This window comes from Vipera ursinii (genome assembly GCF_947247035.1).
Source record: "Vipera ursinii genome assembly, chromosome: 5".
NCBI lineage: Eukaryota > Metazoa > Chordata > Lepidosauria > Squamata > Viperidae > Vipera > Vipera ursinii.
Genome location: NC_139518.1, coordinates 34,422,270 through 34,437,458, shown reverse-complemented (window position 1 = coordinate 34,437,458; position 15,189 = coordinate 34,422,270). Strand labels below are relative to the sequence as shown.

General features: G+C 43.1%; 1 protein-coding gene across 3 annotated transcripts in view; it reads right to left on the bottom strand.

Moving 5' to 3' along the window:
* The window catches only part of SPSB4 (splA/ryanodine receptor domain and SOCS box containing 4), a 192,380-nt gene that overhangs the window by 32,404 nt on the left and 144,787 nt on the right, over positions 1 to 15,189 (bottom strand). For all 3 annotated transcript variants that reach the window (XM_083364995.1, XM_083364994.1, XM_083364993.1), the window contains one exon: positions 13,730 to 14,586. In XM_083364995.1, coding sequence (XP_083221121.1) covers positions 13,730 to 14,423 — 694 coding nt within the window. In that variant the 5' untranslated portion in view covers positions 14,424 to 14,586. The remainder of the gene's footprint in view (positions 1 to 13,729; positions 14,587 to 15,189) is intronic.

Sequence of the window (15,189 nt, the reverse complement as noted above, 5' to 3'; positions counted from 1 at the left end):
TTGTTATTTAAGTCTTGTCCAGCACATTGTGCACGGATCTGCTGTTACAAGTAACCATTGATAGTAGCTATAAAGAACATTAACTTGTCTATTCCTACATAAAAGTACCAATTACGAAGCTATTTTTACAAGGAATGCAAGAGTGGAAAGCTTTTAATGTGGAATGGAGGATCCATGAGTATTTTTGACATTGGGCATAAGACATAATGGAAAAGCTCTCAATTACATTCTATCTAATGCCATGTTTACGTTTATATTTGTATGAAAAGGAATTAAATAGCTTCAAGTATTCATTGTGAAAAACTTTGCGCTTAAAAGTATTTCAACAATACCTCTGCCCTTCAAATGTTCTGTAATACAAACACATTGTTACAAAATAAGAAACCAATCTCTACCTAACGGCTCTTTTGTGATTTACATTTTTAGAAGAACTTCCAGAAACAGGATTTGCTACTGTTTTATCATAGCTGCAAACTATGACTGTCCTTGTTTTCTAGTTCTCATTATTGGACAACATCCAAAATTCTACCATATATGTGTGTATACATGTAGATAGATAGACCTCCAAATTTAAAAAAGTGTCACAATATCAAATATGTTTATTAATTGAAGGAACTATGCAATCTACACTGTTCAAACCACTATGACATGAAACTGAGATAAAAATCTCTATAACACATAGTATTTGAACCTGGTTCTATTTATCTATTTGGAATAAATTGCAATTAATTCAGGATAAACCTGGTGAAGTGTTCTCTAAATTAGAAGTCCACCTATCTAGTTGCAAGAAATTTCTTAAATGCATTATATAGTACGCATGTTATAAAACTGTCTTGCATTTTACTTTAGTCTGTTTTTCACTAGGAAACTTTTAAGTGAGAAGTGCAACAATATCTATCAATAGCCAGTTTTCAGTTTCATAAATCCTTATCCCATATACTCTTTATCTTTCTCTTTACTCTATTGAATAGAATCCAGCCATAGTCTATCTGAAAGTATAAGATATCCTACTCTGAGTTAAGTTGATTTTTTTTCCTGCTGATCTTCCCAATGACACAATATTCTTGCTGAGGTAGATGAGGATCAGAACTCCACATCAATTTCAAAAGATTTATATAAATGTGCCATAATACTGAGAGTTTGATCAGAAGTTTCCTGCAAATAGCTGATTGGAATTCTAATGACAATCCTGAAGGGTAGGACATTCAGAGATATTTATTTATTTATTTATTTATTTGTTTGTTTGTTTGTTTGTTTGTTTGTTTTTATATACCGCCCTTCTCCCGAGGGACTCGGGGCGGTGTACAGAGCAAGGTAGGTATACAATTAAACAATAGTAAAAACAAATGAAACCCCAAGAGCTATCAGGCCAGGCCGGACTGCTGGAACAAGTAAGTTTTTAAGTCACGCCGGAAGGTGCAAAGGTCGGGGGCCATCCGGATTTCGGTAGGCAAGCAGTTCCAGAGGGTTGGCGCACCCACTGAGAATGCCCTCCCCCTGGGGGCCACCAGCCGGCATTCTTTGACTGGTGGCACCCTGAGGAGGCCCTCACTGTGGGAGCGCACAGGACGGAGGGGTGTTGACGTTGGCAGAAGGTGCTCCCGTAGGTAATCCGGACCCATGCCATGTAGGGCTTTGTATGTCATCATTAGCACCTTGAATTTCACTCGGAAGGCAACCGGAAGCCAGTGCAGCTCACGGAGGAGAGGTGTGATATGGGAGTATCGGGAGGCCCCCAAAAGTGTTCGTGCAGCTGCACTCTGCACCAGTTGAAGCTTCCGAGTGGCTCTCAAGGGCAGCCCCATGTAGAGAGCGTTACAGTAGTCAAGGCGAGAGGTCACAAGTGCATGGGTGACTGTACGTAAGGCATCCAGGTCCAGATAAGGTCGTAGTTGGCGCACCAGTTGAACCCGAGTGAAGGCCCCCCTGGTCACAGCTCCTATGTGCTCTTCCAAGGATAGCTGTGAGTCTAGGAGGACACCCAGGTTGCGGGCCCTATCAACAGGGGGTAATAACTCACCCCCGATGTTAAGGGATGGAATGCTCTGAGTATCCTGGCATGCCGGTATGTACAGCCATTCAGTCTTGTCCGGGTTGAGTTGAAGCCTATTTCTCCCCATCCATTCCCGAACCGCTTCCAGGCAATGGGACATCACGTCGAGGGCATCACTGATGTTGTTTGGGGTTGAGATGAAAAGCTGGGTGTCATCAGCATACTGATGGTACCCTACTCCAAAACCACGAATGATCTCACCTAGTGGTTTCATGTAGATGTTGAACAGGAGAGGCGAGAGAACCGACCCCTGAGGGACTCCACAAACGAGAGGCCTCGGAGTCGACCTCTGTCCTCCTGCCAACACCGACTGCGAGCGTCCCAGGAGAAAGGAGGAGAACCACCGCAGAACCGTGCCTCCCACTCCCAATCCCCTGAGGTGCCGCAGCAAGATACCATGGTCGATGGTATTGAAAGCCGCCGAAAGATATACAAGATAGGTAAAAAAGATTCAATAGTCAAGTTTTTCAAGATTTGCATGTTTAAGTAAGACTAATTTTTTGTTATTTTTTCCCAAAGAAGACTGCCATCAGTGACTTATTTAATTTTATTTTGAACCAAGTCCCATTGTTAGTTCAATGACTAAAGCACTGTCAGTTATACTTTCAGTAAAGTTTGTCTCTTACCCAATTTTTAATCTATAACTGAAACTGATCACCTGCTTAATTATTCATCAAATATCATAGTTTGTCCATGTGGATCAATTAATGGTGTGTGAAAGCTGAAAAGATAGGAAAGGAGAAGCCTCAGAACTGAGCAAAAAGCAGTTTAAAAACTTGTGGTTCTTCACAAAAGATCAGCAAAAAGCAGCTAAAAATCTGAAGCCAGGGACTGCATGTGTATGTTGTTTTTTTTGTAGTTGTTTGATTCTGTAATAACATATCTTATCTAAGTAAATCCTAAATTCATCTACGTGTGCTTATTTTCAGAAATAGGATTATCACAAAGGGTTAGGGTACAACTACCTGGTGGGATAAATGACATTTTAAATTTAAACAGAGGAAATGGAATAAACAAAAGGTATTATGTATTTTTCCAATTATTTTATCAGTGCAATATTATGATGAAAAAATGTAATTAAAAGAGTACAACAGTTAGGTTTCAATGAAAAGCATGCAGGTAATGTTGCATTCTTTTCACAATATGATATTAGTGTCCCAATCTTTCTTTTCAATATTCATATTTGCTCCTTATTCTTTCTTTTACCCTGATCAGTATTATTTGTTATTCAGCAGACTGCCTGGGTGAATCAGTGAATCACTTAATTCACTGTGCATCTTTTTCACTGTTAAGAGGAAACCAGGCATTATGTTTTCATTTTCAAACCAGGCATTATGTTTTCATTTTCAAAGAGATACAGCAGGGGTTCCCAACACCCAGTCCGTGGACCAGTACCAGGCCATGGAATGCCAGCAACTGGGCTGCACAAACAAGCAAAGCCCCATCCATGGGATGCAGGCAGCACACAAAACCAGGGCCCCTCCAGTCCACGGAAAAACTTCTCTCCGCAGAACTGGTCCCTGATGCCCAAAAGGTTGGGATCTCTGAGGTACAGCATAATTCCCCTAAACATTTGTGACAGCAAACGTATGTGTAGAACATTGACCCTAGAGTCACTTGCAACAGTATTTAACTCATTCAAGAGTTTTAAAATAGTCTATTAGCTTTTTTTATCTTTATCTCTCCTCATGTTCGCCAATAAAATACAAAGTATTAATTAGAGATGTGCTACATGTTTAGAACTTTAAATGGCCTTTTAAAGATTTTGAGCCTGAAACAAAAATAATGTTTCTTGAAAGTTTTATTCTGAGGCTGGAACAAAATTTGGCTTTTTCATTCTAGCATGGAAACAAAGGTTGGTTGTTCTAAGTAGTAACATTCTAAGTACATAGGAAGCAATTGTGAAATCAAGTGTTCAGGTTTGAAAGTGAGTGTTTAAAGTGTTCTGATTACAAAGTAAAAAAGTCCTTGTTTGAAGGCAGGATCAAAACCTTCCAGCTGCTTTCAATTTTCTTCTGATGCAACACAGCCAACTGCGTTTGACATCAGCCTTGAAACAATGCATATGGTTCTTCCAAAATGATGTACCATTCCTTTTGTAAATCAGTTAAGAAAGGATCTCCTAACCATGCTTACTGGTTCATTTGAATGTAATCCAAAATACCCTTTTCAACTTGCTTGCCATACCAAAAAGTATTTTTGAAAAGATTTTCTCAAAATATCAATTTAAATAAATATTTTCCTAATAAAGAGAAATAATATGTACCTACAGAATTTCCTGCATTGCATATACAAGGTAGTAATCTATAATTAAGAGGGACGCAGTGGCTCAGTGGGTTAGGACGCTGAGCTTGTCAATCAGATGGTTGGCAGTTTGGCGGGTCGAATCCTGAGTGCCGCATAGCAAAGTGAGCGCCTGTTACTCGTCCCAGCTTCTTCCAACCTAGCAGTTCGAAAGTATGTAAGTAGAAAAATAGGGACCACTACAGTGGGAAGGTAACAGCGTTCTGTGTGCCTTTGGCATCTAGTCATGCCAGCCACATGACCACGGAGACGTCCTCAGACAAGTGCTGGCTCTTTGGCTTTGAAACGGAGATGAGCACCGGCCCCTAGAGTTGGAAACGACTAGCACACATGTGCGGGGGAACCTTTACCTTAATCTACATTTATTAGGTTTAAGAAGAGTCCAGAAAAATTAATTCTAAACTACATGCTTGGGGGAACATTTTTTCTCAAACCAATTACAAGCTTATAAAAGCTATAAAAAAATTCTCCCAATATATTGTGTATACGGTCTGCTCTGTGCATTTTTCCCCATAATACATTTGATTTTACTCAATAAAGTTATAAAGAGGGAGAGGCCAGAATGTAACTAACAGGGAGATATGGAATATCAGTTATGATACTGCTGATTTCTGAAAAAAGGGCATTTTTTTCATGATTAACTTGTTTTTGTTTCTGAAACTGACATATCTTAACATTATACAAGAACAAAAATTTCACCTAATCATGGAAAAGCTTAGTGATTTGTTTAATAAATATCACCATAATTATCTGATATCCTTCCAACTACACCGGCCAATTATTTTTGATGGCTTAGATCAGGGGTATCAAATCCTGGCCCACGGGCCGGACACATAATCCAAAAGCCACGCCCACCCCATTGCCAGCAATGGCAAAACTGTCCTGATACGTTACGCAACGTCACGTGATGTCACGAATTTGACATGTCTGGCTTAATTGTCATTTATTCAATTAACCATGGTTAAGGAAATCACAGTTTCCTTCAAGGTGTGAACACAATCATAAGCTCCATGCTCAACGTATCTACATGTGTGTCTGCTTTTTTAATTTCTGCATATTTGAACTGAACCTACAAAAGTGATTCTATATGCTCATTCAACCAAATACACCAGGGGTGTCCAAACTTTTTTCAAAGAGGGCCAGATTGGATGAAGTGAACATGCTGGAGGGCCGAACATTTTTCCGAACATTCTTTGAACAATTACAATTAAATGCAAATGAATTATTTTATGCCAAGTTAATTGCAAATGGCATACTTTTCATTTTATAACATAAAATCAACTGACAGCTGAGTTTTCACAATGTATTTTAAATAAATTTAAAAAAAAACTTACTGTGTGAGCTGTTACCAGAGAGTCTGACCTTGTCAAACTTACTTTGACAAGGTCAGACTCTCTGGTAACAGCTCACACACTTCCACCACTTCACAAATTCTGCTAGGCCAGGGCCCTACCTACCCCTGTCCAGCTCCCCACATCCCAGCCCATAAAATGGCTGTGAAACACAGAATGCGCGCACATGCACACACACACACACACACACACACACACACACACACGCCCTTCCCTGGATGTCGCCTTCGCCCAGGGGAGCCAGAGGGCTTCGAAGCCGGGGCAGCTCCGGCGGCAAAGAAGGCGCGCCCTCGCTGCACCGGCACAGACGCCGCGCCAAGCCCGCGGCGGGGGGAGGAGCGTGGCGGTTCGGCCAGACAGGAAAAGGTGCGGGAAGCAGCCGCCGCCTGGTAACGGCACCCGGGCTCACAACGTGGAGGCGGCGAGCAAGCGTGCGCTCAGGGCGAGGCGGCCGCAGTCCGGTGAGGGAAGACCGCCGAGGGTGTGTGCTGGCCGGGCTGCGCTGCTGCCGAGCAAAGCTCGGCCGGGGTGCCCGCTCTGCTCTGCCTGGCGCCAGCTCAGAGACTCTGCCCACCAGGCCCTTCTCCCGCTCAGCCAGGCCAGGCGCGCACCGTCAGCCTCGCTGCACCGGCACAGACGCTGCGCCAAGCCTGGGGCGGGGGGGAGGAGCGTGGCAGTTCGGCCAGGCAGGAAAAGGTGCGGGAAGCGACCGCCGCCTGGTAATGGTGCCCGGGCTCACAACGTGGAGGCGGTGTAGCGAGGCTGACGGTGCGCGCCTGGCCTGGCTGAGTGGGAGAAGGGCCTGGCAGGCGGAGTCTCTGAGCTGGCGCCAGGCAGAGCAGAGCGGGCGCCCCGGCCGAGCTTCGCTCGGCAGCAGCGCAGCCTGGCCGGCCACTCCCTCGGCGCTCTTCCCTCACTGGACCGCGGCCGCCCCGCCCTGAGCGCACGCTTGCTCACCGCCTCCATGTTGTGAGCCCGGGCGCCGTTACCAGGCGGCGGCCACTTCCTGCACCTTTTCCTGCCTGGCCGAACCGCCACGCGCTCAGCCAGGCCAGGCGCGCACCATCAGCCTCGCTGCACCGGCACAGACGCCGCGCCAAGCCCAGGGCGAGGGGAAGGAGCACGGCGGTTCGGCCAGGCAGCCGGCCCTTCAACCCACCGGAGGAGCGGCAGATCGGCGCGGCCGGAGTCAGGAAAGCCACTAGAAGGGGGAGGGGAGTCACCTCTCCCCGCCGGGGGGGTCGCCCAGCCCGTCCCGGGAGGCTGACATTTCTGCAGCTGAAAAAGTCGTCGGATTCCATGGCGGAAGGTCACCCCCGGGACTCCAGCGCCAGGCAGGGCTGAGAGGGGGAGGGTGGGAGAAAGGGAGGGAAGGAGACAGGGAGGAGAAAGGATGAATGGGGGTAGGGAGGGAAGGAGAAAGAGAGAAGGAAGGAAGGAAGGAAGGAAGAAGAGAGAATGGAGGCAGGAGAGAGGAAGAAGAAAGAGAAAAGAGAGAGAGAGAGAGAGAGAGAGAGAGAGAAAGAAAGAAAGAAAGAAAGAAAGAAAGAAAGAAAGAAAGAAAGAAAGAAAGAAAGAAAGAAAGAAAGAAAGAAAGAAATCGGAGGCTTGGACAGACCCCGCTCCAGGCTCCGGGGCCGCCACCACGGAATGCCCAGCCTCGGGGGGGGAATCTTCTGCAGGCGCACCCTGGCCCCCTCCCCTCCCCTCCCTCCCTCCCGTGGCCCATCCCCAAGGTGGCGCCCGCGGGTCCCCGGACTCACAGCATGCAGAGGGCGAAGGCGCCGGCCACGCTCTCGCTGTCGCGCACCAAGAAGCTGCCGGCCCGCCCGGCCCACGCCAGCAGCTCCTCGGCCGCTGCCCGGCTCAGGTTCTTGTGGTACCAGAGCGGCCAGCCCGGCACCGCCGGAGCCCCCGCGCCCGGGAGCCCCTGCACCGCCGGAGCCGGAGCCGCCACCATGGGCAGCCGCGGCGTGCAGGGAAGGTGCTCAGCGGGATGGGCGGGCAGGCTGAGACCCCCGCCGGCCACCCCCGCCTCACCCACAGTGCCGCATGGCCCGACCGGAGACCCCCGGCCGCTCAGGGCATGCCCGGCCCAGCGGCTCCTCCTCTGGGCTGTGCTCCGGCCAGGATGAGGGCGCGATCCGCTCTCTGCGTGCTTCCCCTGCACACTGGAGCCACCCCGGGCCCCGAGCAGGCCTGGTGGAGGAGGAGGAGGAGGCGGAGGAAGCCGCGTGGAGCCCCGGAGCCTGGTTGGCAGGGTGGGGGCGGCAGCTGGGCTGGCCTGCGCTTCTTGGGGCGGCCCCTCGGCGGGGGAGGCGAGAGCAGCTCCCGAAGGGGCAGCCCTCAATCAGAAGGGAGGGCCGTGGGAGGGCCGTATTTACATACAGCAGGGAGGGCTGTTGCGGGCCGTATTAAACCGCCCCGCGGGCCGCAAATGGCCCGCGGGCCGGACTTTGGACATGCCTGAAATACACTTAACAGGTCAACAGCCCTAATAATCACAAGAACTACATAAGTAATTTTAGTGACATGCTTAAGAATAGGGAAGATAGCCAGATTTACAAGGACACTGTAATTTAAGGGCAACTTCTCTGTCATCGTTCCCATACTGCTTTTAAGCATACTATATGAGAAGAAGAGGCTGAGATGGTTAAATGTGTCAACAGTTTGGAGACACTGCATTTGTTGACCCTTATCTATTGCCAATTGAGCTTTGACCATTAGTTGACTAGATTCTTATATCAGAGGTAGCAATAATAAACTCTTCTGTGCTCGATCTCAGTGAATGCTCCTGGTTATTTGCACGACATATACTTGTGTGCAGGTAAATGCCTTGTGTATGGATCGGATCTTCTGTACTTAATGTTACTAGTGGATCTCAAGTGCCAATAAAAACAACCTAAACAAAGACCTGAAACCAACTAACTTATGACTTAAAGATAAAAGTAAGATTTACTTAAGCTAAACTTAAGTCAACCATCCTGAACTTTCTTGAGCGATCATTCAAGTACTATCCAGGATTGAGTAAACATAGCTACTATATCCAGACAAGGTTAATCAGCTGCTGCTCCCCAATGAGATACAGTAATAAAACTGGGAAAATATATTCCATACCATTATTACTACAAGTTTCATTAGTCAATTAATCAATAATTTATACATAGATGTAAATAATCAAATGTTAGAGAAACATTCAAGTTACAGATCTCCCTTACATTTCACTTACATTTCACTTTCCTTTCCCATTGAAGTAAACATGAAAGAAAGATGCATGTCTAATAACTAGATATAGCAGCAAAAGCAAAATTAGTTTGAAACATCAGAACAGCAAGGATGCTGACCCCCACTGAAGAATTTACAGGATGATCTGACAAACTGCTGCAAACATGTAAATGTGCTACTAATTTTCTGTCTACAAAGGCAATAATTTTATCCATTAATTTGGTAGGCTGTCTGAGAAACACAAAGCAGATTATCACAATCTGCATTTGCATTTTTTTCAGCAACTAATTGGGACATAATGGGTATTCAAAGGTCAATATGGTCATCAGTAAATTGCTAAGATGATTATTTCTGTCTTGCATTAAAATGTCATTTTGCTTTTAAATGACTATTTTTTTCTGAGAGCACCATACTAATAAAATGAATAACATCATGCATTAATTTTCCTTTCAGTTAAACCTCACTTAATGCTCATGTTAAAGTGAGGTAACTAACATTCAATATGGATTTTTGAACATAGAACTTTTTAACATTTATATTTTAGTATATTTTATTAATCTAGATGAAATAATACTGTATATATTTCTACTGTAGTCCATGTGTGATATGCCATAAAAATAAATAATAAATCCAATATGAACTTTACAACTCTCTTACCAAGAGAATTATAGGTTGCCCTCACTTAACTATGACAACTGGACTGGCAAACTCTGTCACTAAGTGACATGATTATAAAGAACAACATCATGTGACTGCCCTGACTTATGGTGGCAGTTGCGGCAGTCCCGGTTGTTGTCCTTAGGTGAATCTGCCCTGTGATGAGCAAAAAATACCTTCACGAGATGTCTACCTCATGACATTCTCAAGATTTTAAATACCAGGTAGTCCTCAACTTACAACAGTTCATTCAGTAACCGTTCAAAGTTACACCGGCACTGAAAAAACTAACTTATGACCATTTTTCACAGTTATAACCTTTGAAGCATCACCATGATCATGTGATCAAAATTCAGATGCTTGGCAACTGGTTCTTACTTAAGACCGTTGCTGTGTCCCAAGGTCATGTGATCAGCTTTTGCAACCTTTGTACAAGTAAATTCAATAGAGAAACAAGATTCACTTAACAACTAGGTTACTAACTTATCAACTTAGGGTCATTTCCATTCAGTCAGCTTTTATCAGCTTTCCAGTGAAATGCCAGCCATTTTTCAACCTTAAGTCAAAACATTTATTTATCTGTAGCTCACCTTCATTATAGCTCACCAGGTGAGATTCAAGGTGCTGGTAATGACCTATAAAGCCCTAAATGGCTTGGGTCCGGATTATCTAAGGGAACACCTGCTGCCGGCATCAACTTCCCATCGTCCTGTGCGCTCCCACAGGGAGGGCCTTCTCAGGGTACTGCCGGTTAAGGAATGCCGGCGTGTTATTCCCAGGGGAAGGGCGTTCTCTGTGGGCGCGCTGGCACTATGGAACCAACTTCCCACAGAACTCAAGACTGCCCCCGACCTTCGCTCATTTCGCCGGGACTTGAAAACTTGGCTCTTTGAGCTGTTTGGCCCAGACTGAGGGGTTTTAATTTAATTTAATTTAATTTAATTTAATTGTGTTTTAGTTTTAATTTCAGGGACTGGAATTTAATTAATAGTTTTAATTGATTTTAATTTTTGTATGCTATGTTTTTTAATTTTCCCTGTAAACAGCCCTGAGTCTTACAGGAATAGGGCAGTATATAAATTTAAATAATAAATAATAAATAAATTATTTTTACAAATAACTGAACATGGCAAACATATCTAACACACCTCTCTCCTCCTATTTTCCCAGCAACAATAACCCTGTGAAGTGGGTTGGGCCAAGAGAAAGGGTCTGGCCCAAAGCTACCTAGCTGGCTTTCATGACTAAGGCGAGACTTGAATTCAGAGCCTCCTGCTTTCTATCCTGCTGCCTTAACTATTAGATATTTTCCCATTTAAATCCAATTATCTATAAAACTTTTGCTCTTTCTTTCTTACTTTTCTACAAATTACCATTTTTCTTGTAAAATACAATAACTGTGAACTGCCTAAAATTGAACTCATGAAACTCCTAATGGAAAAAGGTAAGATAGAAGGGCTAAAAATGGTAAAAAGCAAGCTTTCCAGTTTGTGAAAAAATCTTTTCATTTTATGATTGTAGATAACTTAATGACACTGCTGTTTCAGATTAAACTAACTATGCATTTTAATTTTTAATGCTTTAATGTTTATACTATTGTAACTGCTCTTATTTTTCTAAACTTTGTTCACTGCCCAGAGTCAGATGGGTTAACCATATAAAACAAACAAATACATAAATAAATAAATAAAAGTTGAGATTATTTTACCGGACTAAATTGGCTCAAGTTCTTCCAAATACTCCACAGATAAAAATTGGTATGACATTTAAAATAAAAGAACAAAGCATATCCTATAGAAATTATGATTTCTTCCCTAGTTAAAATGAATGTTTCTTTATTAAAACATTAAAATGTATTTATTTCCATAATAATAGTTTTCAGCTTAATCTCTGTTCAAAGATGGTACCATTTAGTGACATTCAGCCCCAACAAGTCACTTCAAGGTAAATTTGGAAAGCATTGGATTAAAGATGGAACCTCTTCTTGCACATCTTCTTGTGTCACTCAATGTGAAAAATTCAAAATCGAGAAGATGAGAGGTAGACTTTAACCTACAACTATAACTGAGTCAAGAATTATGCTCATTAGTCATGCCGCTCATTAAGCAGGTCACCATGTGACTACACCCAATTTTATGAGCTTTTTTACAGTGGCCATTAAGAAACATGGCAGTTGTGAAGAAAACTCATTGTTTGCAATGTCTGTTTTTTGCCGGAAACCATCAGTAAATGCTGGTTTCTGGCAAAAAAAACCCATCATAAATCATGGTCATGTAACTTGCATGGATGGTGCAAATGACCGTAAATGAGAGTTGGTTTTTGAGTATGCAGAATGCAGTCATGTGACTTGGGGGGAATTAATCATCAGAACTTTAATCCGGATTGTAAGTAGTTTGGGGGAGGGGGTCTGATCTAACTCTGAATTGTTACTAAGCGATTCGTAGTAAGTCAAGAACGTATTATATATGCACACACACGGCAGCAGAGACCACATGAATTGCCTATTAGTTTTAATCCAGTATTTCTCAACCTCAGCAACTTTAAGATATCTGGACTTCAAATTCCAGAATTCCCCAGGCAGCATGCATACTATACAAACTCTGAGAAATACCGGTTTAATTAATTTGAAATTTTTCAGCATTTAAGCAAATAGCTAAATGTTGCTCAGAATGGATTTCTACCTGTCAATCATACGAAGACATTATTTCAGAAATGTATGATGTTTAGCATTGGAAAGCTCAGTAGCTACGAAGGAACACACTGTATTTAGTTCTTACTTAATACAAATGGGGGGAGGAATTCTCTAAAATCAAAAAATAAAGCATATTTTGTCATTCTTGTAGGTGCCAAAATGACAAATGAGACCTTGAATCTATGGTAATTGTGGGAGCTTACTGCTGTTGTCTTTCTTCCAGGACTTGCTTCCCTCTTTCTCACACAGCAACACATCTGTACTTGCTCTTCCTTTTCTTCCTTCAGTTACAGCACATCTGCCACTTGCATTCAGTTGCATACATGGCTTTTCATGGCAGCTGATTGAGCTAGAGATGAACCCTACTTATGCCAAATGGCTCTTGCCAGCTTCAGTGCAAGTTGTTCACAACCAATGGCCTCCTGCTCACAAGCCACTCATAATGACTGCACTGCTTTTGTATAGAACTTTTTCTTCAAGGATTCAAAAAAAAAGGAAAAAAAAGAGCACAACTCATCCCTATATCACCAGAAACCTAGAAGGATACGTGGGTTTTGGGTTTTGCAGGGACCTCTTGCGGTGCCGCAGACTGCTTATACTTCGCTTTGCTGTGAGTAATAAAAAAAAAAACACTAACATGCAGTGATACAACTCAGAGGCGCCTCAATCAAGAAGACTATGAAAGAACTGCGCCTAATGGAGAAAACAGCATGAGTCACATCATGCAAATGGAACAACTCTCTGCTTTTCCAGCTCAGCAAGCAGCTCTGAAGGCCAGCTGCTATGAGAAAGCCACATAGTCTCCCAATTGAGCCGACCCAATGACCTCCAGTATTGCATGCAAGAAGAAAGGTGAAGGCAGTACAAATATATTGCAGCACTAACTTTTACAAAGCCCACCCACACAAAAGCCTATCATTTTTGTGAATGTACAGAAAAAAAGAAAGTAAGGAAAAACCACAGATGCAAGACAATCATTATGCATATAACTTAGAAGTGGTTCTCGAAAGCTTCCTGTATTACTCAATCTACTTACTAAGTTTGAATCCCAAAGACAGATGTAAATTTTGCAAAACCCTTTATTCTAGAATATCAATGGGATTTGTGTGGGTTTTTCACAATCAACACTTACTACTGCAGAATTCTGTAAAGAAACAAAATAAAAAAAACCCACTGCATTCATTCTATTTTGGGCCCTTATATCACCCACATACACATAATAAAGAGGAAACAGCCTTCCTTTTAGAACTACTGTAATTCCTATTTTCCTGCAGCTCAAAGCTGCAGCTATCAACACAGTGATGAGCCCTAGAGATAGATATAGAACAGCAGGTGTACTTTTGCCTTGTCAGTCCATTTCACATGGAGACAATGTCAGCTTGGCAATGTAACAATTATCTTTACATATTCTGGAAAGAAGAATAAAAATGTTAATGTAACACTTACGATCAAGCCCATTGACATATCTCATTGTAATTTCACAGTGCCCCCATACTGCACTGACTATGGGATACAGTTTTTTCCCTTTTAAGCCCCTGAAGGCCACTCCAAGATATTGTCCATCCACAATGAAGCTAAGGGTTCCTTCATCCATATCCAAAACCACCAATAAGGAGTCTGGAAGTACAAAAGACTCATCTGGTTCCAAAAACACAGGATAGGTCACTCCAGGCTGGTTTTTGCAGTTGTGGTAAAGTTTGTTCCGTCCAAGGTCCCAGCCCCATGATTCACTATTGCTACCAACCAATGATGTATATCCTACAGAATGCAAAGGGGCTTCTGCCGTTGAGATCCCAACTACCGCGTGTGTTCCTCGTTGCCTTGTGGGCCAGTGAATCTGCCAAACATGGAGTCCCCTTGTATAGCCAACTTTTCCCCTGATGCAATCTGTGCTTTGGGCAACCGGGTGTCTATGAAAGGTTAGTCTGTCCTCTTCCTTCACAAATATATTTAAGGATCGATCTTCGTTGTTCCAAGCATGTTTGTATTGGACTTCCAAGTGGGCTGGGGGCATATCCAGCAACATATCCAATCGTGCAGGCTTGCAGAAATCTGGTCCCCTCAATTCTCGTTTAACTGGTCTATATGGGGGATCCCGAACATCCACAGACTTTATGCTCCCTGAGATTTTTTGGCCCATCGCTCAGCTGCAGTTTGCTTGGTTGCAGGGAGTGAAGGGTAGATGTGGGCCCAGTGTCAAGTCATGAAAGCACTTTCAAGCTGAGCCAATGACTCACTATGCACCAACTTGATTTACTCCTTTCTGGACTCTTTCAGAGCCAATGTTTTCTGAAAACACACTTCTGAAATAAAGCAGAAAGTCACCAGTTAAAAAGTAGCCAACTTATAAACCACATAATTATTCTTTCAAAAGAAAAACAGAAAGGAAAACAGGAGAAGGGGGATTTGTGCCAAGTTGCTTTAAAATTAAGACTTAACTATTCTCAGCTTCATGGCCTTTGTACTTCAGTGCTCCTTAACCAGACTGTCAGCTGGATATATTGAGTCTACAGTTTAAGAGCACAGACAGTCATTTCCTTTTTTCCACAACAGACATTCCACACCTTTTGCCCTTCCACCCAGAGTCTAGTCAAGAAGGATGTGACACTGTACAAACAGCTTGCCCCTATTATCAGGTATTTTCACTTCTAATTCTTTATTTCACCTTAAAGACATTCTTTATGCAAACACTCGCTTTTACCTCTTTCTCTTATTAAATCTACCTTTTATTCCAAGGAGATGCAGACAAGCATGTTCATACGATAGCAAAAAAAAAAAAAAGATGAGACCACCATGTTTCCTATAAAAATATGTAAAGCTTAACATCTCAACAATTAATATAGCTTTAGAAATTTATGTAGGTGTTTTTTGATCAGCAAGTCCTATGAATTGTTTTGTTTTAAAAT